The sequence below is a fragment of the Heterocephalus glaber genome, unplaced genomic scaffold, assembly GCF_053883595.1.
Source record: "Heterocephalus glaber isolate CG9 unplaced genomic scaffold, H.glaber_assembly_v1.0 deba00001431, whole genome shotgun sequence".
Lineage (NCBI taxonomy): Eukaryota > Metazoa > Chordata > Mammalia > Rodentia > Bathyergidae > Heterocephalus > Heterocephalus glaber.
In genome coordinates this window covers 2,384,780-2,409,949 of record NW_028258295.1, presented here as the reverse complement: position 1 = coordinate 2,409,949, position 25,170 = coordinate 2,384,780, and the positions used below count along the sequence as shown (strand labels likewise).

The 25,170-nt window shown below is 38.8% G+C and overlaps 2 protein-coding genes and 1 long non-coding RNA gene across 18 annotated transcripts in view; 1 reads left to right on the top strand and 2 right to left on the bottom strand.

Moving 5' to 3' along the window:
- The window catches only part of Jhy (junctional cadherin complex regulator), a 70,151-nt gene extending 57,262 nt beyond the window's left edge, over positions 1-12,889 (bottom strand). For 6 of the 13 annotated variants that reach the window (XR_002391247.2, XM_087212576.1, XM_013067859.3 and 3 more), the window contains exons 1-2: positions 11,029-11,214; positions 9,914-10,334 (exon numbers count right to left, since the gene is read on the bottom strand). Coding sequence is in view for 12 of the 13 variants with exons in the window: in XM_087212576.1 (XP_087068702.1) it covers positions 9,914-10,248 (335 nt within the window). In the remaining variant the exon portion in view is untranslated. Of the gene's footprint in view, positions 1-9,913; positions 10,335-11,028; positions 11,215-12,449 lie in introns of those variants that run through there. The other 7 variants (XM_004870903.4, XM_087212577.1, XM_087212579.1 and 4 more) reach the window with 3 other exon arrangements.
- The window catches only part of Crtam (cytotoxic and regulatory T cell molecule), a 91,979-nt gene that overhangs the window by 57,262 nt on the left and 9,547 nt on the right, over positions 1-25,170 (bottom strand). Inside the window, exons 5-6 of one of the 2 annotated variants that reach the window (XM_087212585.1) lie at positions 12,789-24,965; positions 11,029-11,320 (exon numbers count right to left, since the gene is read on the bottom strand). In XM_087212585.1, coding sequence (XP_087068711.1) covers positions 24,841-24,965 — 125 coding nt within the window. In that variant the 3' untranslated portion in view covers positions 11,029-11,320; positions 12,789-24,840. Of the gene's footprint in view, positions 1-11,028; positions 11,321-12,788; positions 24,966-25,170 lie in introns of those variants that run through there. The other variant, XM_087212584.1, reaches the window with a different exon arrangement.
- LOC106008317 (uncharacterized) overlaps positions 12,923-25,170 on the top strand; it is a 35,334-nt gene continuing 23,086 nt past the window's right edge. Inside the window, exons 1-2 of one of the 3 annotated variants that reach the window (XR_001182730.3) lie at positions 12,923-13,085; positions 24,785-24,861. This is a non-coding gene — a long non-coding RNA (uncharacterized LOC106008317). Of the gene's footprint in view, positions 13,086-19,691; positions 24,862-25,170 lie in introns of all 3 variants that reach the window. The other 2 variants (XR_015451778.1, XR_002391249.2) reach the window with 2 other exon arrangements.

The window sequence follows — 25,170 nt, the reverse complement described above, 5'->3', positions numbered from 1 at the left end:
AAATGAATAAATGAATGAATGAATATATAGGACATAACTTTGTTTACTACTGAAAATATATTAACCTATTATTTTCAGATTCAATTGCTAGATGATATCTCAAAATGTATTCCAATGCCATTGTTCTATGACCCTATGATAGACTCACAAAGAATCAATAATTGAGTATTGCCCACTGTCTTTTAAATAGGTAGTGGCAATAGTTTGCATGTGAAATGTTTCCCAAAGGCTTGATTCCCAGCCTGTAGCACTACTGGGAGGTGGTAGAACCTTCAGGAGATAGCGGAAGGAAGTTAGTAAGCTGGGGGCATGTCCTTGAAGGGAATATTGGGACTCTGACCCCTTTTTCTTTCTCTTTGCTTCCCAGCTGCCATAGGGCAGCAGGTTTCTTCTACCATGTGCTCCTATATGATATACTGTGCTGCCACAGGCCCAAAGCAAGAAGGCCAAATAACTATGAACTGAAACCCTGAAACTGTGGGCCAAAATATATCTTTCCTCCTTAGTATCTCAAATATTTTGTCACAGTGATGGAAAGCTGAATAAAAAGTAGTGTTCAGTGACTGGAGGAAATGGATTCCCTGGTTTCCATCTTCAGTTATGCTAAGAAAACTGGTGCACTCTGACTGGTCATTGAATTTAACTAGTATCGACTGATAATGGCATAATATCTGCACTGATGGTTATAGACTTTATTTAGTCATATGTAATATTTGTGGTGTACTCTGTTTCTCTGAATTGTGACAAAGTATTGTGGTCCTGACCAGAGTGTCTAAGGACAAAGGTCCTACAGTTAGGATGCCTGCATGCAGTACCTGGTGCCACCAACTACTATGTGAATGTGGGCAAGTCACTTAACTTCTGTGCATACCACAGAGTAAGGACTCAGTAAGAGCTAGCGATGCAAGTGTGTGTCACTGAGCTCTGTCACTGGCCTTTACTTGCTGTGTGTTACGCTCAGTCACCACGACATAATGTTGTTATGTATTGTGCTTCCTGCGGCTGGAGTCAAGGGAGTCTTCACTCCCTAGGGCTTAAGTTATTTCCAGGGCACAGAAAGACGTCCATGTGGCCTGAAACATTTAACATCTCTAAAAACTAGTTTTCAGTCATGACTTAGGCACTGTGGAGAATGTCTGAATCATAATTCAGGAAATGGGATTGAGAAATGTCAGTGTTTTCACATGATGGAATATTTTAACAATCACTGAAAAATAATGAGGAAGATAAAGCTGGGAGAATTAAATTATTTTAGACCTAAAAATGCCATAGCTTCTAACAACAACAGATTTCCTTTCTTGAAATCTGACTATAGAAGCAATATCATATGCTACAGAAGACTTATGTTTTAAGGAGAACCTAGAAAATGCTGAGTATTTGGAAACAAACCAGAGAAAATTATTGCTTTGGCTGTGAGAAAAAATCTGAACCAATTGTTTGAAGAGAAACTCTAAAAATGTGTCTATACAAGGGTAGTCTGAAAATGTAGCTTGTGTCAAAGTGTTAATTATGCTGCACCATTTACACCTGCAACAAATATCTTAAAACATTTCCCTTTCTAGGTGAAAAACATATGTCAAAACAAATGAGAGGTTATGTTTTGCAAAATCATGAGCATGGAAACCTGTAATGCTTCATGACAACAAATTTAATGGTTGAAATAGAACATGATACTAAAGAACCCCATTGTATTGAGCTTGTGTGCTAAGAAGCTCAATTGTCTTTTGTGGTCCAGGTCAACACACTAGGACAAAGAGTGTGAAGTACCCTTTCATCAGTAATCATCCACACACAAAACATGCACCTCTTTTCCTCCTCATTTGATGGAAAGGTTACACAGACAATGAGTACACAACTCTTTTGTTACTGTTCAGACAACAGATGCCAGGTTTCCCCTTCAGAGGCCTGGGTTGAAATGGATGCAGAGGGGAAGGGGGTGGAGGCAGTTTCACATGCACACGCCAGGATATTTGCTGGCTTTAATGGACCATATCTGAGTGCTCACAGTGATAACTTCAAACAAAATAAAATTAAATTTCCACTTAATGAAGAGTCTCATATTCAGCTTTGTATTCAATCAAAAAAATTACTAAAATTAGAGCATGTTTCTTGTACAATTAACATCCTTTGCACTCACAATAAAATATTCAATAACTACCCATTTTGCCTGTTGAGGAGGTGAATAAAAGCATTGCTATTAATCATTTAGCTGTTATTTATTTGCCACTTTATTTTAAGTAGGCAGTTAAATTGAAATTGCACATGTCATTATTGATTTAGGTTTAATTTAATCCTTTTAAACAGAACAATTATTCCCAATTTATATGCCATTAAATCTTTTATGCATATGAGCAGCAAATTTAATTTTTGTTTAAGTATAAAGTTTTTAATGCTTCTTTAAGGAACTATAAAGCTGACAGTTGTTTCCCAGGATTTTTGAATGCTGTGCACATCTTAATCTTCTTATTAATGGCTTTTAAGTAAACAGAATGAAATAAACCCAAAAGATTAAAAATTCACTTTTATAAGTACTGTATGTAAGTTTTTTGTTGTTTTCTCCTTTTGCCAGGGATCTAACCCAGGGCCTTCACATACTAGGCAAGCTCTCTACATGAAGCTACATCACCAGCCGCACTTTTGCAAATATAAAATACTTGTAAAACAGTTCCATAAGCATACTGAAATGCTTCATGGGGGTTATTTGCAACCCAGAATATTTCTTTTAACTATTTAACAAAGGTACTTATTTTAATAAAAAACTAAACATTTTAAGAAAAAAAATGGTTTATGAATGGAAAGCCAAAGATATCTATAGAAACACTCTAAAGTAAAGGGGCTGAATTGTTATTTGGTAAATTTTGTTTACAGTAATTATATAATTTGAATAATTCTAAAAAAAAAAATCCCTTTTTTTCTTTAACAACAGATTTGTGGCTGCAAAATATCCAGAAATTTGTTCTAAGTTCTTATCAGTACCAATCTTGATTCAAAGGCAACCCATGAGTTAAATGAAAATAAATTACCTAAAGAGGATATATTAGTAATTGCAATGTAAAATTCTGTTCTTCTATTAAGATTATGTTATATGAAACCAAACCTGCATCTTCATAAGGGAAATGCAACAGGACAGAGTATTGTGACACATAATCCCTCTCATTCAGTGAGAATTGCAATGGTAGTGTTAGACATTTTCCATGGGAGGGTTAGATCCCTTTCATTTTTTAAAGCAATGGCTAAGCAGTAAAGATCTTGATTTACAAAAATTTCCAGGTGCTTACACTTCCTTTAGATAGAAATTCTTGTACTTTACATGTCAGATTAACAGCATTGGAATTTAGCTATGACATCATGGAAAAGCAATGTATGACACCTGTGTTTAGTCCAGATTTTGCCACTGGCCAGTAGTGAGAACTTGAGTGAGTCTCCTTTACCTCTCTAGATCTTGATTTCCTCCTTTGGACAAATGGAGAATAGGCTGACCATTAAGGGCCCTTGCAGCTCTAATAATCTATTATTTTATTAATTGTATTGGGTCTGTCATGCAAAACTCTGAAATGTTAAGTGCTGAGAAATAATCTCATTTAAATTCAATACACTAAAAAATTATATCAAAGTTGTCTATATTTTGAAACTTGTCAGGGAGTAGAACTAAATGAAGACTTAAAGGACAAAAATTAAACTATCTTTTTAATAACTTGTTTATGATCTTTTTGATCCTCTAATAAACTTACAGGACTATAGGTGACATAAATATAAATTATACTTTGTGAGGTTTCAAATTGACTATATGCTTATCTTAACAGAATAATGCATCCCAGATTTGATACAAAGGAGAAGAGGATCTAGTGGCCATCACTGGGGGCAACAAACCCCAGGAGTCACCATGGCTTGTGCACTTCTGGCGGGGACTCTGCCTTTAATGGACACAATTCATGCCCATGCACATTCTTACCTCCCTCCATGACTGCTCAGCTGTTATGATGGCACCATGCCTGCTCTGAGGACAGCATCAGGGTTTAACTAAGGCACAGTTTGTGAATAAATGGATGAACATAAAACAGAAGGAACTATTACAACAAAAAGCAACTTCTCTGGTGTGACTATTTCCACTGATATGAAATAAATGCCTGAAATACCAATAGTCTTCCCCAAATACTGTGTGTAAATCCCTGGAATATGGTATGTTGTATAATGTATTTGAAGAGGTTGGCCAATCAATGGCCTTAAATTGAAAATATACCTAATAAAAAACAATAGAAGCCAACAATATGAATGTTACTAGGAATTAACAGAAATAAATGTTGGCTCCTACAAGCTTCCAAAATGTGCCCAATAATACTAAACTATTAGAACCCGCCTCAAATATCTTCTTTACTCTCCCAACTAGTACCAAAAAATATCTACAATACCTGTAAGGAACACCAGTCTAGCCTGAACTTAAACATTTCCAAAGTGCCTTTAAAATAGCCTAAGAAAATTGGGAAAAGATGAAAATCCTGAGTTTTGGTCTTCACTAAGTCTTTCTTTTCCTACCAACATCTGTTTTGGTTATCCAGTATGGCTTACCAGGCCCTAGAAATCCTCATTCAATACTCCTGATTCTTAATATGAATCAGAATACACTTTGAGGAATTTGGAAGAAGAAAGCATATACCATATTAAATATGCAGATTATTATTACCCAGTCCCTTTTGTACTTTCAGACAATGCTATTCAATCTAATAATTTCTCATTGTGCCCACCTGACTCCTATGAATTTCTACCACAAGATGGTTTGTTAGACAGGTTACAGCTCTTCTGTGGTAATTGTCCCCAGTTGATGAGACAGTGAAATGTCCAAAAAGCTCACTAAATAAAGGGAAGCATGCCTGCTTCTCGGGGGATACTGAGGAATAAAGGCCACTCTCACCTCACTGGCCAGGATTAAAATACAATCATCCTCTACTTATTCTTTAAATTTTTTATTACTTTATTAAAAATTGTAATTTTATACATAGTCATTTTGGCCTTGGTTTAGTCCATGCTGGAGTTGTTCTCTTTAGTTTTTACTAAGTATTAAAATGGATTCCTTTATTGGATTAATCCATGATTACCTTTTTAAATACTCATTATTAGAGGCTCAGGTTTTGGAGTTAGGAGAGAGTTCAATTTAATGTCTGGTTCTGACACTTGGCAATTAGGTGCACCTATACAAATCTTGGAACCTTATCTGAAAAATGGGGACAATGCCTTGGGCCTGGGGCAGTAACATGCTCAGAGGTAAAGGGTGTATATTGCATGCACAAAGCCCTGGGTTCAATCCCTACCACTGTTTTTTGTTTTGTTTTGTTTTTTTGGTACCAGGATCGAACTTAGGTCCTTGCGCTTGCGGGGGCAGGTGGCAGGTGGAACCACAGAGATAAATCCCCAGCCCCCTACCACTGTTTTTTAAAAAGAAAGTAAGTAAACACATATCAAAGAGGCTCTTGTAAGGATAAATGTGATAGGTTACTAAAACAAAGAGTTCTACAAATAGTAGTAATTATATAAGCATTTCTGTAAATAAGACCTTATTGAACAGATATATAGGGCATTAAATTGCTGTTTTCTGATTTAAAAAAAAGTTTAAAAAAATGTCTTCAGAGGCTTCAGGTCTGAAGAGGTTATTTCTAATGCCCTAGGCATTACATTGATCTCTTTCTTCAAGAGAGACGAGTGTGGCTTGTTTGGGAGTGGGGTTTAAGGATTTCCACATGAAGATCCTCTCTCTACTCTTGACTACAGTCAATGCTGCTCCAATTTCTGCAAAATAAAAGGTTTTTCTCTAATCCATAGACACCGAGCTATGGCTTGACTTTAGTGAGACACAGGGAAGTAATTGCTTTGAGGCAGTTCTAGTAACATCAAAACACAAGAGTCAAGCTAAGTGAATTGTCAGGCAGCTTTTAAAATGATTGTTTACAAAAGCAAGAAGAAATATTTGCCTTGATTTAAGGCAATACTTTGACTAAGCTTTTGAACTACAATTCCCACAATGCCATCTGTCTTGCAGAAGTGAAAGCCTACTTGAAGTTCTTGAGAGTCTGAGATCAATTTATTCATCCATATCATAACTCATCACTTCTCAGATCTGAGCAATAATACACCTGGGAAAAGTTTATAAAAGTTATGTGAAGCAGAGAAAGGGGCCAGTAACTAAACCACACTTGAATAACATTTTTAGGCATTATTTGGCTAAATCTTCACTTCTGCACTGTGGACCTTATCCTTTAGCGTCTAATGAGTAAAGCACAACACACTAACAATTGCTAGGGTTATAGCCCATTCTAACCCTGCCCCACAGTTTAGAATCAATTATTCAACATTTCCAAGGCAAGTAAATCTGAGGAAAATGGCATTATTTAAAGACCTCTGAATCAGAAGAACAAAAATCAATCTATAATTTTGATTTTTATAAGTATTATTACTTGAACTACATTAAGTAGTAAATTGTCCTTTGGTAAAGAACAGGGTCAAATTAGATCTCTCAAAACTGAACAAAAGGAAGAAAAACTCAAAAATTGAGGAAATGAGGTCACTTATTGGATTCCTGTATTATTTTCATCTGAAAAATACAGACAAAGGTACTCATTTATGATGAAGGAGACTATGAATCTCTCAGAGCCAGGACAAAAACATGGTCCAGTGCATAAAGTCAGACTGCCCGAGCTTTCTGCTCCAGCACTAACTAGTTGCAATGAATGGTTATAATGCAACCTCTAGAGCCCTTATCTGCAACCTTCAAGATGGGATCATTAACTGAATCCACCTATGGAACTGTCATAAGAATTAAATGAAATTATACCATAAAGCCTTTAGCATAGCAATGGGTTCACCATAAGCATCATATAAACTCTGACATTCTTTCAAATATATTTCAACTAAAGCATTGTTTAAAATGCCAACAATTGGGAACATCCCAGTGTCCATCCAGGAGTGACTAGATAAATTACATCATGGCATTTCTAGATACTGGGATACTATGTAATAGCAGGTAAATGTACAATTCAAAATACAGAAAAATACTCCATACTCATGATATTTTGTTAAATTATCTAGATCTCCTTTGGCTAAAAACACATTCACAAGTCATTAGGGAAAAGTGATTATTCTATAAAAAGATAGGATTTTATAACCTGTCAGAGTGGCAAAAATTAAAGAGATGTAATTGTAACGACTGGGAACTCAAATGCATTGTAGGTTAGTTGAAGATGTTTACTCTCCCCTGAACTAGCAATTCCATTTCTAGACACATAAACCTTAAAGAAACTCTTGCACATGGACCCAAAGAGACATTCAAGCATGTGCCCTGAGCACTGTGTGAAATAAGCAGAACTGGAAACAATCTAAATATTCGGGATACTACACGTTCACATAATGGAACTTACAAATAAGTCAAGAATGATTGACCTTAATTCATGATGTAATTCAAAAATACAATGGTAAAATATAAAAAACATAATGTTGACTGAATAAAACAGGAATCTATCTCCACTAATTATAGATTAATTATGAAAGAAAGAAATAAAAGATTGATAACAAGGATGTAAACCAATATAAGTGTACTGTAGTTTTGGTTGATTCCAAGAAGGAAAATAGGGGAATGGATTTGAGAAGGGGTACAAGGAAACTATTCAGTAATATTTTATAACTTTAAAAATTTGAAACAGCCAGACATGTGGCCATGCCTGTTATTTCTAACAATCTAGGAGACTAAGGGAGGAGGATTACAAGTTCAAGCCCAGCCTGGGCAACTTAGCAATGTAGTTAGACCCTCCTTCAGATTAAAAAATAAAAAGGGGCTGGGTCTGTAGCTCAATATGAAGGCCTTGGGTTCAATACTTAGTACCACAAAAATAACCAAACCAAACAAAAACAAAAACAAATACAGCCATCATGGTCATATTGTGTCTTACCCTGTACTGTTCTGCAGATTTCTTTCATAATTAAAAAAGCCGAGCTGAAGATGTGACTCCATGGTGTAGTGCTTGCCTAGCATGCACAAAGCCCTGGATTCTGTCTCTAGCACCACACACACACACACACACACACACACACACACACAGCTTGCATTAATAACAAAACAACAAACATCGCCTCAGAGCCTGATGACCTGAGACAAGTTACTGTATTTCATCAGTTTATCTATCTGTAAAATGGAGAAAGTAGCACCTTCCCTACAGGATTACAGTGAAAAACTTGAATACTACAGAGAGGCCTTCAGAAAGTGGTATTGTGTTGCCCCAGTTATTACCATCTGGAAGTCTCTTGGCCCACTGTTTACTCTTTAGTTCAAAATGCTTCCACTTGCAGAATAACTTCCTTAAACAGTGCTTCATTTTACTGCCTTCCCCAAAAACCTGTATTCTCTCTTCCTGGTTGACCCAACCCATTCCAATTAAGGGTGTATATCTTGTTGAAGCCATCCTGCACCCCTCTTCTGGCCTCAGCACCTCAGTGACAGTACTTGCACGTTTACTGTACCTTGAGATTTCCCTAAGGAACACATGATTTTCATTTAACTTTGTGTTCCTAGTGAAAGGAAGAAAGAGAAGAAAGGGAAAACAAGACTCAGGACTGGACTTTAATGCTGGCTCCCACAAGAGTCCTTGCTGTGACTGTGTCCCTAGGACAAGTCCTCTGAGTTCTGTGGTATAGTGTGAATGACCTATAAATTTGTCTTCCATCTCAAAAGCACATTTTCAAGGCCCCTTTAATCAGGTCCCTACTCAATTTGCCCTACACTTAGAACAATGCCTCTGCAGTTTAGCTGGCCTCCTTAATATGCCACAAACATGTCACCCTAATTCTGTTCTGTTATCCCAATCTCCTTGTCTTCAAAACCTTGTCCAAATTCTAGGCCCTCCAATGAACACTCCTTGATATATTTGACCTCTAATTTTGGAAAACATATAATATGTAAAGAGCTAGTCACTGTCCTAAACACATAACTCTGTAACATAACACTATTAGAATACCATTTTTTGATAAAGAAACTGAGCCAAGGTCATACAGCTAGTAAGTAGCAGAACCAGCATTTGAACCCAAGTAGTCTGCTCATACCCTATGCCTTTCTTCCCCACACTAAAACTTCTTTCTCATTAATAGCTTTTAACTTCTTCTAGACTCTCTCATATCATCTAATGCCTCATTAAAATGGAGCTATATCACATTATTTTATATTCCCTTACTTTTTGGTAGCTCACAGCATAAAGTTAAGTTCCATAAATATTGATTATTAGATTGAATCTGCATAGTCTCATATAGGCCCTGGGAGGCAGACTTCTACTAGCACCAAAGGAAGGGGACAGGTAGTAGCCTACCCCCAATTATTGTATTTTACTGACGTTCACAGCAATCCTGTTAGATAAGCAGTCATTTAACAGAAGAGAAAAAATGATCCACCAAGTTAAGTGATTTAGTCCAAGTTTTACACTAAACAGCAGTGCTTGGACCAAACTGAGACCAATAGATTTCGAGTTGTGTACTTTTCGATACCAGGCTTTCTAGGGTTTCTCCAAGGCAAGGTGAGAGCAGTGGAAACCTTGAATATAGATAGGAAATAAGGAGTATAAGAAATGCAAATGCTGTGCCAGGAATTTAGCTCAGTGGTTCCATCACCTGCCTCCCAAGCACAAGGTCCTGAGTTCCCTGGTACCAAAAAAAAAAAAAAAAAAAAAAGAAAGAAAGAAATGCAAATGCCATTATTAATATCTATTGCATTTTTCAATTAAAAAAGAAATGAAAGTGACAAAAAGCAAGGAGTCACTGTCTTTAGCCTTTTGGAGAACTGTCTCACACACATGGCACTCATGGAAAGCCTGTCCTTAACTGTCATTTGGGATGATGCCATTAGTTATTGAATATTATCATCTTATACAAGCCAGTTTCTTACCTATTATTCCCGACACTGTCCTGAGTAGAGCAGTCTTCCTCCTGGGCCATATGAACTGCTGTTTTCCCGGCTTCCTCTTCTGTCTCACTCAGGCTTTCCTGTGCAGGGCTCTCCTCTAAACTGTCCGGCTCCATATCTTTGTCCTGGATTTGGTCCTCAAGTTCAGATTGGGACTTATTCTCATGAGTGAGGCTTTCTGAATCTGACTCTAAGGAGTCTTTTGAAATCAGATTTAAGTCTTTCTTAAAAAGTAGATCTGAGGACTGATCATTTAAGTTGCTATGATGGACAGGAGATTGAATGGAGAGCTTGGGTATTAGTTTACTATTGCTCATTTTGAAAAATTCAAAAATTAATGGGATACTTTTGTTGATGGGAACAGTCAGTTGATATTTAAAGTTGTGGCTCACAACAGCATTACCTAAAAAAATTATATTTATGTTACTCTATGACTATTGAAATTTTCTTAATGGTAATGTCTATCAAAAATATAATTGAGTGAGAGAACCTTATTATCTGAAGGCTTTTGTATGCATCTTTTTGTGTGTATGAGCAAGGTCTGCTGGAAAAATGATTGTCTCTCATTCCATAGAAATACATCTAATTTAGAGCTCATAAACAGCCCAAATCATCAAATGTAGTTTTACTGAGGAAATCAAATGGCTGCTTCAAATTAGATTCTTATTTCCAGTTTCCAAGGGCTTGTTAAATACAAGCTGGGACAAAGTCAAATGGTTAATGGCAGACAGTACTTTAGTGGCTTTATTTCAAAGGCCCAGATCTATCTATTGATCTATCTAATCTATCTTTCCATCTATCTTACTTTTTGGAAAGTAAAAGAAGGAGAGAAGAATATGGTTTCCCCAGTAGGAAATGTAAACAGGAAAGTCATTTTGTTCCCAGACCATTTTGGTCAGTTACATCATTTGGAAAAGACATTTTGATACCCAGGGTGCTACTAGAGAGGAACTTATCATTTAGGTGGATATTATATAGACATCAACCTCAGCTTAATATTAAATAACAACAACAACAACAACATAATATTAACAGAACTGTTCAACAATAGCTCCTGCCACTGAGCAATTCAAAGCAGAGGCTGGATGTTTACCTACCTGAAAGAGATGCTGTCCTGGGGAGAGTTGGGTGGGTAGGAGATTGGCTTGAATCACAGCTAGGGGTTAGCTGGAGCCCAAGTCGCCTAAAAGTATGATTCCAAGTGAACCCTCACTGTCTCAAAGGACTGCTACAGTGACCCATGAGGTGGTTTATGAAAAGGGTGCTTTGAGTTCATGCAGGATTGAAAGGAGATGATGTTTTGGATTGTACTTCCTTTCATCTCTATCCAGCATTTCTGTTTTGGTTTATCTTCGATCTCGCTGCCTTTATGCCAATTTTATTTTCTTTCTGTAAGCCACATAACAGAAACCTTAACCACTAGAGATTACTGTAAAATTTGTTTTATTGCCTTGCTCATATCCTTTTGACAAATTCTAATTTTAATTAAATAATATAACCTTATTCCTATTCTTAGGCTTGCTTATGTTGATCTTGTTGCTAAGGTTTCCAAAAACACCTGTCAAGTCCTTGGAGGAAAGCACCTTGGCAAACAGCAGACAAAGGTAACATTCATTTTGAAATACACATGAAATGATTTTCTATTTAACTCCATAGTCCCCCTGTTGGTAGACTAACAAATCATTGCCTACTTTTACAGACTGGTTTGCTATCGAAAGTCTCTTATTTTAAAAGTATGTATTGCATTCTGCCATATACTTTAATACTGATAAGCAGACTGACTAGTACTTTAGAGAATTTTGGAAAAGCATTAAGTCCAGTAAATACTAACATTTTAACTATAAATTTGTATAAACCCTGGTTTTACTATAAAAATTAAGGTCAATGTATTGGAGATCTCGAAGAACAAGCTTAAAATAATCAGTATGGAGCAGGAATGTAGTTCAGTGGTCAGGCATTTGTGAGGTTCTGGGTTCAATCCCCAACACCAGAAAAGAGAAGAGAAAAAAGAAAAAAAAATTGTGGCTTAATTTAGAATTGCTCTTTCACAAAACAATTCAGTTCATTCAATTTCTCTTATTTTTCTAAAGTAAACAATGACCATAGAAATTGATAATTTTGTTAACAAATTAATGGAATTTGGGAGCATATGAAAAGAACATAGCCATTTCCACAAAGCAGAGTTTTCTGCGGAGGCCTGATCTTATAGTAGAAGCATGTGACCCAAGAAGGAAAAGGTGACAGTTTGGATCAATCTGAAAATAGGTAGATTTAATGAATGTGGTTCCCTAATACCACGCAATGAAAAACCGTTGTGCCACTGAAATTTCTGACCAGGCTAGGCTGACCAATCTCCTTCTAAGTTAACTAGCTTGGCAAGGACATATCCAATGGTAACTAGGGATTGACAGACGGCCAGCTTCACAGGGATCCCTCCAAGGCCCTGCCTCTAGCCCACAAGTCCTGGGACAGACGAAATGTGTTTTGGTCGGTGAAAAGCAAGCCTGCTTGCACTCACCAAGATGAATGGCAAAGAAAAAGTTGTTGAGGACTGGAACAGGCCAGAAGCTGCCACAAAAGACATCGGGTTTTCCCCCGTCGCCTGTCTTTGAGGGACCCTGGGCCGGCCCGCCTGACGGAGGTCAGGGACCCTCCGGGAGCCTCTGGGTGGCCGGTCTGGCCCCGGGCCCTCCACCCTTCCGCCCGGGTGACCAAGGCTATTTCGCGCCGACTCGGAGTTCTCCCATCCCGAGCCCGTTCGCTCGGGCGGTTTCCCTCAGTCCTCACCCGGTCCGGCCCGGCCCTTCCCTCCCCCGGCGCGCCGCCCACCCCGCTCCGGGAGGCCACCGCCCGTCACCTGCCCCGCGCCGCTCCGCGGGCGGCCGTGCGGCCGTGACCCCGGTCCTCGAGCCTGCGCCGCCGCCGGGCTCCTACGGGCTCCTACGGGCCGCTTGGGTCCCGCCCGCGCTGCCTAGAGACGGTGACGCGACCCGGATGGCTGCCGGGAAGGGGCCGGGAGGGGGAATGCGGCCGGGCCGCCTGCTCTGAGGTGGAAGGAGAAGGAGGTGAACCTGCTGGATACACGGAGAACGCCTACAACTCGAGAAGAAAAGGAAAGCAGTTAAAAAATGAGTGGAGGAAATGGCTGAAACAGGTACTTCTCACAGACTCAGAAAGGTGACAGAGAGAGAAAGAAACGGGGCAGAGATATGGGGGGGGGGGGACCAGTATTTGTAGTTTCTTGGAAAAGTGCTTAATTCGTTAAAAATCAGAAAAGGGAAAGTTAAACCCACACTAGATACCACCACACACGCGTAGGTTAGGTTAAAAGTTTGCAGTGACACGTGTTAAAGCGTATAGAAGGCACAGAGTTTTCACATAGGCTTAGCGGGCGTGTGAATAGGGTGGCGAAATGGTTTGGCACTATCTGGGATACTATACTGCAGGATCCAGCAATTGCACTTCTCGATATTTACTCCGAGGACGTGTGTGGTTATATGCACCCAGTCTGGAGAAAACTGATCATCAAACAGTATTTATATACTTTGTATTACATAGCAGTGAAGAGGAATGGAATTCAGCTACCTGGAACAACATGGAGACATCTCAAAAATGAAATATGGAACAATAACAGAAATCCAGAAAAATGCATACGATATGCTTTTGTATATAAAAATTAAAAACAAGCTAAATCAAACCGTATTATGTTTATAGATGCACATTTAGTGGAGAACACTATGGGGGCAAAAAACAAAAAAAAGTCAAATAGGGATTACTATAAAATTAGGATCGTGGTTAGGTCTGGCAGGTAGGGTTATAAGGAAGAGTGCCTTTGACATTGTAGTTTCTGACCTTAATCCCCAATGGTGCTTACATAGATATTTATAATAATTCTTTTAAATGTACATTTATGTACGTGTAGAATTTTTCACCAAAAAAGGTTTGAAGAATAAAGGAAGGAATTATGGGGCCGAGGGTTTAGCTCAGTGGCACCGCACCTGCCTCGCAAGCGCAAGGTCACGAGTTAGATCCGCGGTACCAAAAAACAAAGAAAGGAATTATGTTCACATTAAAATGACATTAAAAACACAAGTACATTTGAATAACTGTCTTCAAAGAATGCTTTCATACCACGTGCCTCGTTAATGGAAGGAAACATTGGAAAATGTCCTTCCTAGCCAGTTCTCTCACTTTTTTATTCTTATTTTTATTAGAGTTGGATTTAAAAATATTTTTTTTGACAGCAGGGACTTTGTCTTATGTGTACACAGTAGGACCTCAATGTTCTTTGAAGAAATAAAAGCAAAGTGGCTGATCATTGTTGTTATTCTGTCCAGCATATTATATAAATTATCATTCTAGTAGCTGCTAACATGCAAACAAACCCTACGCAGAAGAATTTATTCCTTATAGCAGTTTCCAGAACATGTTAGTCCATGGAATCCATGCAGAGTTATTTGTGCTTGTCCTTCTTCTCAGCTGTTCTCCAGACCCATCAAATGCTTTCTGTTTCTTTCAAAAAACCATTTTTTCCCCGAAAATTAGTGGTCCCTAAATGATTCAGGAGTGTGTGCTGTCACTCTTCCCTCCTCTGTGATGGTTGAATATTATTTGCAGTGACTAAAGGCTGGGATGAGAAGCATGGATGGCAGTCAGTCCATCAGGAAACAGAAATGGCCAGTTATTTTAGTGAAAGTAAATCTGTATGAAGATATATTCATTGCAAAGCTGAAAAGAGAACACAGAGACCATGGACAAAGTAAATGCAGGGAGCAGCTTCTGCCTCTATGTCTGGAGGGAACAGGCATGAACCTGGAATTATTTTTATTGATTGATTATTTATTAGTACATATTAATTGTACAAGATATTAGATTTCATTGTGGCATTTTCATATAATATATTTTGACTGTATCCATTCCTCCTATTACTCTTTTAGCCCCCTGCCCCTGACCCCCATCCTCTTATCTAATAGCCTCCCTTCTATTTTCATGTTATCTTTTTTTCCCCTCCTAGATTCCACATATTAGGGGAAACTTGAAATGCTTGTCTTTCTGAGTCTAGCTTATTGTGTTTAACATGGTGATCTCCAGTGAACCTGGAATTACTAACACTGAGAAGCTTGGGGAAGGGGCCCCCAGAGCTGGTATCCAGGCCTCTGAGTAGGGTAAATTCCCACACTGGTGAGTGCTGTGCTCTCGACAAGGTTTATGAAGCTGGCTCTGGAACTATAAGGAAAACTGGAATAAATCGCTTCTACCAAAACAAACTGAGCTTCTTGGATGAAGAAATATTGTCAAGGCGACCTTGAGGAGAATGTAAAGCAAAGAGTAATACCTTTCTCTTCTCCAGGCTTGTTATGGCCCTCTACTGCCCCCTACTGGCAGATTTCCCAAGGCGCCAACTGGCTGAGAAGCGAGGCTTGCACTGGTCACCCCAGCTCCCTAAGCTGAGAGACAATGGTTCAATAAGCAGTGCAGTAATATCCTCTTCTTTAGAATTTTTGAAGATTATAGAGTGCAACCAAACAAAATTACGCTAGAAAGTGCATTGTTTTCAGCTGTTGTTGTGGCAATAGATAATTTACATATGAATAGCACTTCCCAGGATTTGTGGAGTGCTTTTGTATATACTATCTGTTCAGAATCCAGCTGTCAACCTGACCCTGGACTAACTAAAACACAAAGAATGAGAAAAACAAGTCAAAGAATGATCAAAATACATAGGTTAGCAATACTGAACTCATGTTTCTCCTTTCCCACTGCAATCTACCCGTGTATTCAACTCCCTACTCCCTAGTTCCCTCTTCTATGCTGTTACTCAAACTCTGGTAGCAGACTCCTTCCTCAGTTCCCCTTTGGACTGTCTCTTATTCAGCTTGCTAGCAGAGTAGACCTAGCTCAGCATCATCTCTTCCAGAAAGAATTTTGGGACCGCCTCCCTGAACTGTCCTCATAATGCTTGCATTAGGGTAGTTCTCAACCTGAGGCAGTTTTGTGCTCCAAGGGACACTTGACAATTTTTGGAGACACTTCTCATTGTTACAACGTTGTGGAGTACTACTGGCATCTAATGTGCAGGGGCCTGCAATGCTGCTCAGTATCCTGCTATGTGCAACAACAAATATGTCACAATGCAAAGTGCCAGCAATGCTGGCTGACAAGCCCTGTGCTATGCTAGTGGCCCTTGGTCTGTGGCCCCAAGACATTCAAGTACAAGCATCTATCTTTATACATACACTTGTACAACACTGAATTGAAATTACCTGTATGTTTCTGTCTTACTATGTTACAAGCTCCTAGAGAACAATGACTAGCACTGTGTATGGCACACAGAAGGCCCTGGGTTTGATTCCCAGTACTGAAAAAAAAAACAGCTTTGGTGAAATATGACTCAGATGTCACATAATTTACCCTTTTAAAATATACAATTCAGCAGATTTTAGTATATTCACAAATTGCTCAACCATCACTACTAATTCCAGACCTTCTTCTCCACAGAAACCAGTTTCCATTACTCATCATTCCTGACTTTGCTCAGCCCTTGGGAACCACTAAGCTACTTTTGTTACTATTGACATGCCTATTCTGGGCATTTCATATAAATGGAGTCGTATAATATGTGTTATGTATGTATATGTCTTCTCTCACTTGGCATAATGTTTTTGAACTTCATCCAAGTTGTGGCATGTATTGCCTCCATTCCTTTTTATTACCAAATAACATTTCACTAGATGTATATAACATATTTTATTTAGCTATTCATCACTTGATGGACTTTTGGTTTTCACCTTTGGGTTATTATGAATAATGCTGCCATGAATATTCCTGTATACATTTTTGTAGATGTATGTTTTTATTTCTTTTGGGTAGATACCTAGGAGTAGAATTGGTGAGCATAAGATAAGTCTGTTTAACTTTTTGAAGAACTGTCACAGTGCTTTCCAAAGTGGTTGAACCATTTTACATTCTCACTAGCAATATGAAGGTTTTTGTTACTACACATCCTTCCCAAAACGTGTTACTATAGCCATCCTAGTCAATGCAAAGTGGAAGTGGCAGTTGCATTGTGGTTTTGACTTGCATTCCCTAATGACTTTCTGTCACTGTAACAAATATCCAAGATAAGTCATTTTTAAAGAGGAAAGGTTGATTTGGCTCTTACATTTCAGACATTGCAGTTCACAGTTAGGTGGTCCTGTTGCTTTGGGGCTGTCAGCATAATACTTTATGACTGGAATGCATGGCAGAAGAGGCCTGTTCACCGCATGGTAACCCTGAAGTAAATAAAGAGTGAGAGGGAGGAGGGGCCAGGCTCCCAGCATCCCCTTCAAGAGCACAGTCCCCAGTGACCTCATTTTCTCCCACTAGGCCCCATCTCTTAAAGGTTCCATCACCTCTCAATAGTACCATGGGCTGGGGACACACAGCTCTGACACCTGGGCCTTTTGGTACACTTATCCAAAGAATACCAGCAAGTGATGAACATCTCTGTGCTCAGAGCTGTTTTTATTTCATGCTTGCTTTAATGATGTGTTTCAAATTTCTACTTAAAGATTTGGTATCTGAGGAATCTCTAAAGATGATCAAGACATTTAAAAAATATATGAATCTATGAGTTTTAATGTATTTAGCATGTTTCAGGTGCTTGAATTTGTACTATTACGAATTCATGTTTTAGTGTATTTGCTATGTTAAAGTCTTTACTCTTCTTGATGCTCAAATTGTTTCATCTGTGGCCAGTGGAAGTCCCCACATGGTATTCACAGATTGGTTTCTGGGGCCTTTAGCACAAGCTATATTTAGAGAACTCTACCTTCCATCTCCATCCTTTCCATACAGTTCCCTTCAGTTTATATGGGCAGTGATTTTTGTTAGCCTTTATTTAGCATTTCATTAAAAAAATATAGCTCAATACATATTATTTATAACTCATCCCTCTCTTAGGATAAAGGAAATCTAATACACACTTTCTTCTGTACCTTGCTTCCCCCCCACTCATTAAATATATTATACAGATCATTCTATAGACATATAATTGAACTTCTTCAGAATCCCTTTTTGCAGCTGTCTAATACTCTACACTGGAGTATCCCTTTTCACAGCTATCTACTACTCCAGCCAGGCTCTTATTGATAGATACTCACGTTATTACAAGGGGTGCTGGAATGGATAGTCCTGAGTATATGTCAGATTATATTTTACCTTTAGGATCAATTCTTAATAGTGGGATTGCTGGTCAAAAGATAAGTGCTGATGTGCTTTTGCTAGACTGTAACAAATTCCTCTTCACAGCGGTCCTACTATTTTACATTCCTACCAGGAATACAAACATATGAGAACACTCCTTTTCCTAAAAAGCATCCTGTGAAGTAATTGTACTTTTGTTGATATGATCAACAAGAAATAGTATTTTGGTGTAGTTATAATTTTGTATTTGCTTTCCTATGTGTATCTTTTCATTTTTAAAAGAAAAATTAGCCTTACCTTTTCCTTCTCCTTTTCTGAATGCAGCACCTTAGACCCCTCGGCCATCCTGACTGCTCTCCTTGTTCTTTTCTGTGGAGTGATACTTGATTTTTCCTCTTAATTTCTTTGTTTTGAGACAGCATCTGACTATGTAGCCCGGGCTGGCCTTGAACTCACAACCTTCCTGCCTCAGGCTCCAGAATGCTGAGACTACAGTTGTGTCCTATCACGCCCAGCTTTTTTTATTTTTTATTTTAAGGAACTTTTCATATATTAGAGATTTAACACTTTTTGGTACCAGGGATCGAACTCGGGTCCTTGCGCTTGCAAGGCAGGCAGTGAAACCACTGAGCTAAATCCCTGGCCTGAGATTTAACACTTTATAATTTATGTTGCAAATATTTTCCAGTTTATCATTTATTTTTTAATATTTGCTATATGGAAAGTCATTTGTATTTATGTAGCAAATTTTGTCAGTTATTTGTCCCTTTTTGCTACTGAATTTTCAGTCATTATTAGGTAAGCTTATCTCACTGCTAGAATATAAAATCTACTAACTTGTTTTCTTATAGAATTTCTATGATTTCATTTTATAACTTTAAGTCTCGTATCTTTTTGGATTTTATTTATAGTTTATGATGTGAACAGTACATCTATCTTTTTATATATGGCTATTCAGTTAGTGAAAGTTCATCTTTTCTCACTGATTTGAGATGTCACTTTTATTATATATAAAGTTTTTATTTTATAGTATCAACATTGAAACATAATGCTATGTTGAGATTATTATGAAATGAGATAATGAAGTTTGTAAAAGGCTTTAGTCTGACTGCATCTGGAAAATATTTAATAGCAGTGTTCCTTGAGTGCTAGGAGTTTTGGAGTTAAAATTTGACATGTTCGCAGATCATGATAATCTCAGGAAGTACACTCAGTGTTCTAGAGACCACTGTCTCAGACTATTCCAGGAGATACAGTGAATATAAGAAAAAAAACACTACCATTTGTTATGTACTCACTATATATTTATTATTGGGCCTGCATTACTTTATCTCATTTAAAAAAAACCCATGGGATCTTTGTCTTACTGAAGAAGTTCTGAAATATTCAGCAGCTTAACAAAATTGTCAAGGACTCAAACTCATTCTGTCTTTTTCCTTCGGCACACTCAGCACAGCAGCTCAGATTCCTAGTGGGATGAAATAGTGGTTCTAGGCATTATTTATAGTCATGACATCATTTTGGGGGAAAGGAGGATGCTTTGGTTCTGAATGTGTCTTTTTGTCTCCAACAGTAATTTTTCCTAGAAGCCCACTGAGAACTTTGAACCACGTCTCAATGGCCAGCCTTGATTTATGTGCCATGCCTGAGCTGACCCCTACAGGGGGAGTGGGACTTCCATGACTGAGTCAAACAATCAAGCTTCTCTTTGGGCTGGGGATGAGCCTCCCTTCCCTGATGCCCATGACTACACAACACTGTAGAGTATACTAGAGCAGAATCACAGATCCCCTAGAAAGGAGGAAGAAATTGGCAAATGTTATTGGGCAACATCTATCATGAACTGCTATACAGTTGGTCCCCTTTATCCGTGGTTTCCACATCCATGATTCAGCCAGCCTCAGGTGGAAAATATTTGAAGAAAATTGTGTACATATTTTTTCTGGTCATTGTTCTCTAACCAATAAAATATAACAACTATTTATATAGCATTTATGTTGTATATTGTACTATAAGTAATCTGTATTATAAGTAATCTGGAAGTGATTTAAAGTATACAGGAGAATATTTGTGGGCTATTTGCAAGCACAATACCATTTCAAATGAGGGACTTGAAAACCTACAGATTTTGGTATCCTGGAGAAGGAAGGGGAGGTCCTGAAACCAATACATTGCAGATACCAAGGGACAATTGCAAATGGTTAAGTATGTTTAAGCAGTTCTGGGTTAGACAAAGCTAAACAAATTTCTTTATGAGATGACTTCTCAGAGCTATATTATGCTAACATGCAGTATTTCTGGGAGGAGATAACAATGTTCAACATTTTCCCGGAAGGAAGCTCCCCCGCTGCCATCCCAGGCTCCTAGGGCAGAGAAGCTCAGCCAGTCCCAGAACCCAGAAGGAAGCTCCTCTGCTGCCATCCCAGGTTCCTAGGGCAGAGAAGGTGAGCTGGTCCCAGCACCTGGAAGGAAGCTCCCCCACTGCCATCCCAGGCTCCCAGGACAGAGAAAGTGAACCATGTGGGTGCCAGAAGCACCCCCCACACACACCGTGGAAATGAGAAAACACATAAACAAGCCTCAAAAACAGAGTTCCAGATCACCTACAGCAACTCCAGAAGAAACGAGATGGAACAATCTGATACTCAACCACCTGGACTCTCTCAACTGGCAACAAAAGAGGATCTGGGAAAAATGAAATCAGAAATAATTACTCAGATAACAGCAAAGATTTTGCTCATGGTGCAGGACATGATTAGTAAATCTAGAGAGGACACAGATAAAAAAAAAATAGAGGATCTGAGGAACATGATGGAATCCCAACATAGGAAACAAATGGAATCCATAAAACAGATACAAACAGATTTCCAAGAGATTAAAAACTCCATTGAAAGTCTGTGCAGCAGAATGAACCAATGTGAGGATAGAATTTCACATATAGAAGATAAGATTGCAATTAATGAGGAGGAAAAGAAAAATTGCTTTAAAATTGTAAGGGAACATGAGAAATCAATCCAGCAGCTGCTAGACGATGCAAAGAAGAATAACATAAGACTGATTGGAGTCAATGAAGAAAGAGGAGAGAGTGCAGATGACATAAGAAAACTCTTCACAGAAGTGATGGCAGAAAACTTCCCAAGGAGGGGAAAAGAACTTGACATACAGATAAGTGAGGCATATAGGTCTCCAGCTAGCCTTAATCAAAAAAAATCTACATATAGGCATATAATAGTTAGGATTCCAGAAATCCAACAATGTTCAACATTTTTAAACTTATTTGGCCCCAGAAAACTTCTTCCCCCTATCAAAAATTTCTAGGACATCAATGTTCCTCAAAGTGCATTTTAGGAAATGCTTAACACAAACTCTAAGATCTGTCCCAATTATAATATTTTATGATTACCTATAAAACTAGATTGAGATTTGTTGAGTTGAAAGAAATCCATAAATACAGCTATTTTATCGTTCAGGTTCTCAGCACAGTACAGATGATGTAGGAAAGTTGGGGAGATTTAATAAATAAGCTAGATTCAAAGCTTTGGGGGAGCCGCAAAAGATGGTGCAGTGTCCTCTCATGCCTGCAGAGGTGAAGGGAGCAGGTAGATTGCAGAAGCAGAGATGGAGGAAACTGCTTAAGCAGAGTTGTGGCTCTAGCTAGGAGACATAGTCCGAGCACCTGTGTATTCCAGGTGCTCCCTGCTCACCTGCTGGTGCTCTGTATTTTCCAACTGGAAGTCAGTAGGAGCCCACTGATGTAGCCCAAAGTGTCAGTCTCTTAGGGCAAATTGAAAGTATTGAGCACAGCTCCTCAACATCTTATTCCACCTTAAATATTTCCCTGGAGCCATTTTAGTATAAGAGTAGAAGGGACAGAGCCTGGAAGCTAGACAGACCCGGATCAGTATCTGGGTTCCACCTTAGTCGTTCATTTTTCTAAGTCATTTTGCAGCATTTCAACTGTCTCTCATGCCTCTAGTATGTGCTGTAAGACATATGTTGCAAGACTGTTATGATTAATTTAGAATACCCATAAAAAGTGTCGGACTCATAGTAGGTCCTCTAACAGATGTATTTTTTCTGTTTCCTTTCCTCTCTCTGCCATTTGCCAAATATAAATTATGAAACAACTGCGGGCTGGGCACTGTGCAAGTTAGATGTTCTTTATCCACAGAATGTGTTTGGCCTGTGTATTGAGATGCATTTCCACACCAGGTAGGGCTAGATGACACTTAAGGTCCTCTGCCTCCAGGACACTAAGAACACATTCATCACCAGGAGAACATAGCACTGATAACTTGGCCATCCTTTGAAAATGTTTGTTTTGGCTCCACTAAGCTTCCCCAACCTATTGGCATCACTGAGGAGGCTTTTGAAAACTGCAGATTCCAAAACTCTACCTCGAGTCTCCTGAGACTGATCACTGGGACAGACCTGGGGATCCTGTTTTAGGATTTCCTCTGAGGCAATTCTGATAGTTGGCTAAGTGTGCTTACCTCAGTCCTGGGTGCTACTGAAATGTTGGCACTTTCATTTGGCCTTTTGGAAGAAGGAATTGGAAACAAGGGAGCATTCACAGTTAACCTCATTTCCAAATGTAAACTCAAAGGCAGCCAACACAGCATCAAGGTTTAGTCACCATATCTACTGGGAAGATGTCCTTCCCTCTGTATTTGCAGAAGACTTATGGGTCAGAATGATTTCTGACTCAGGGCCACTAGTAAACTATAAATAACAGCCTAATCCTGGTGCCTTTGCTCATCAAAACTCTTAGAAAACAGGACATCTCGTTCATTCCCTGTCTCCTAAGTCCCGTTCTCTGTTTTTGCCAAACAATTTAGTCCTAAAATCCTTAAGCCAGGTACAGCAAAGTGGGCATCCATGGTGGTGTTAGTAGGAAAGCTGTGGAAGTCCAGGGGGCTGGTGAGGAGGCAGTGTGCCTCAGTGGGCTGTGCAGCCTGTGGTATGAACCTGAGGGGGTGAGAAGTGTTACCATGCAGCACGAATGTGAGTGTGTGTGTTTACATGTGTGCATAGCGAGACCACTTCATGTTGGGGCCAGAGCTTATGCTTGGTGAGCAGAACATCCACATTGCATGGGGTGGGCAGGGGAATCGAGCCTGAGCAAGAGGAGGGGGACATCTTGAAAAGAAGGGGATGGGGCAGAGGTGGGAGAGGGACTACAGGGTGATCTACAAAATAATTAGCCTGTGTTCTGCAAATATATGGGGGTCATGAAAGTAAGGACAACATTGAGGAACTGTTCCAAACTGACTGAGGCAAAAGTCAAGTGTGATTCTGAACTGGGTCCTTTGGGACAATAGGGACAACTGGAAAAACTTGACTGGCATCTGCATCTAAGGAGTATTCCTAGAAATAAAACAATGTTAATTTCCTGATTGTGATGGTTGCATTGTAGTTATAGGAGAGAGTGTCCTATTCTGTAGGAAAGACATGCTAATGTATTTGGGAGGTGATAAGCATCATGTCACCTTACTCTCAGACGAAGGTGGAGCAGACTATCTTTACATATTTCTATAATTTTGTGATTGCTTAAAATATTATCATCAGGAAAAAAGCATAGCAGGGCAAGACTCCTGTAACAAATTACCAGACCATAATATATCTATGTGGGGTTTTTTAGGATTAGTTTATTCAGACCCAAACAATGAGAAATGTTCCACATAATGCCAGAGTTTGCTATAATTTAAATAAACTGATAGAAAAAAAAGATGTCACATATCGCTTTTCTCATATGAAGGTAGGAAACACAACTTTGACCACAATTGCTAGAAAAAACAAATACACACTCTACCCTTTATTAAATAACTTTAAAAACCCATTTATTAAGTCAATGATCTGTTGGGCAAGCTTATTAATTTCTTTTGTACATGCCTTTGTCATGGAGTAACCAGGTTAAACACTTTGCCTATCAAGTCAGCATATGTGATTTAGCAAGAAAGCTTAAGGAATCCTTTTTTTTTAAAGTTTTTTGAGACAAGGGCTTATTACATAGTTCAGGCTGGCCTCAAACTCACAGTGATCCTCCTGCCTCAGCTTCCTAAGCGCTAGGATTACAGGTGTGCACTACCACACCTGGGTAGAAATTCTGATCTTTGGGCCTCCTCTGCGCTCACTCCTTGTGTCCTGGAAGTAGATCTTGGGGCTTTTGTGTCCATCTTTCTGACTCAGTCACTGTGACACACCAATCCTCTTGGACACCCATGTATTGGTTACATCATCATAATGCCCAATAGAAAGCAACCTCCTAGGATTGGAGATCTGTTTTAGGTACTTTTCATCCTAAAGTTCTTTATTTCATGACCAGAGGGAAAGACTTGTTTCAAAAAATTTTTTTTATGTAGTTCCACTACAGCCTAGTATCAAAAATCTTTCATTCCAAAAATAAAAAAATTTTAAAAATAAAAACTTTCATTCTCTTCAAGGTAAGATGTTGGCTGGTCACACTGACCCTGATGCCCAAGGCTTAGTGGAGTCCTCCTGCTCTGAAGTAGCATCAGGCATAATAGGTTCTTTCTTTCTTTTTTTAATGAGGAGCTTTCTGTCCATGGTTTGGTCCTTGTGTTTTTGCCCAGGCTCAGAGGACAACATCATAGATTGCACTCAATTGACATTTTTCATGTCACAGTAATTATCTCTTTCCCACAGGCTGCTCTACTGACAGCAATGTTGCTCTGAAAACCTATCTTCTATCACAGGGAACATTACACAATACTCTCTGGGATGTGAGTACACTTTTCTTCTAATTGTGAATGTTGTGCATTCTCCTTTGTTTTTGCTTCTGAGTACAGCTTTGCAATGTAGTTCATGCAATGCTTAGAGTGGGAAGCTGAAAGAAAAACATATCAAAGGTGACTATTTCTCTTGAACAACGTGGTACCCATTTATTTGAAACACTTTGCTTAGACATCGTGTTTTTAGATCTATATATTAATGTCATAAAGTCTAACCCAGAATTTTTTAATGCAAATAAATGGTCTGAATGTATTGTTACACCCTAATTTCTAAAGGTCTTGTTCTATAAACAACATACT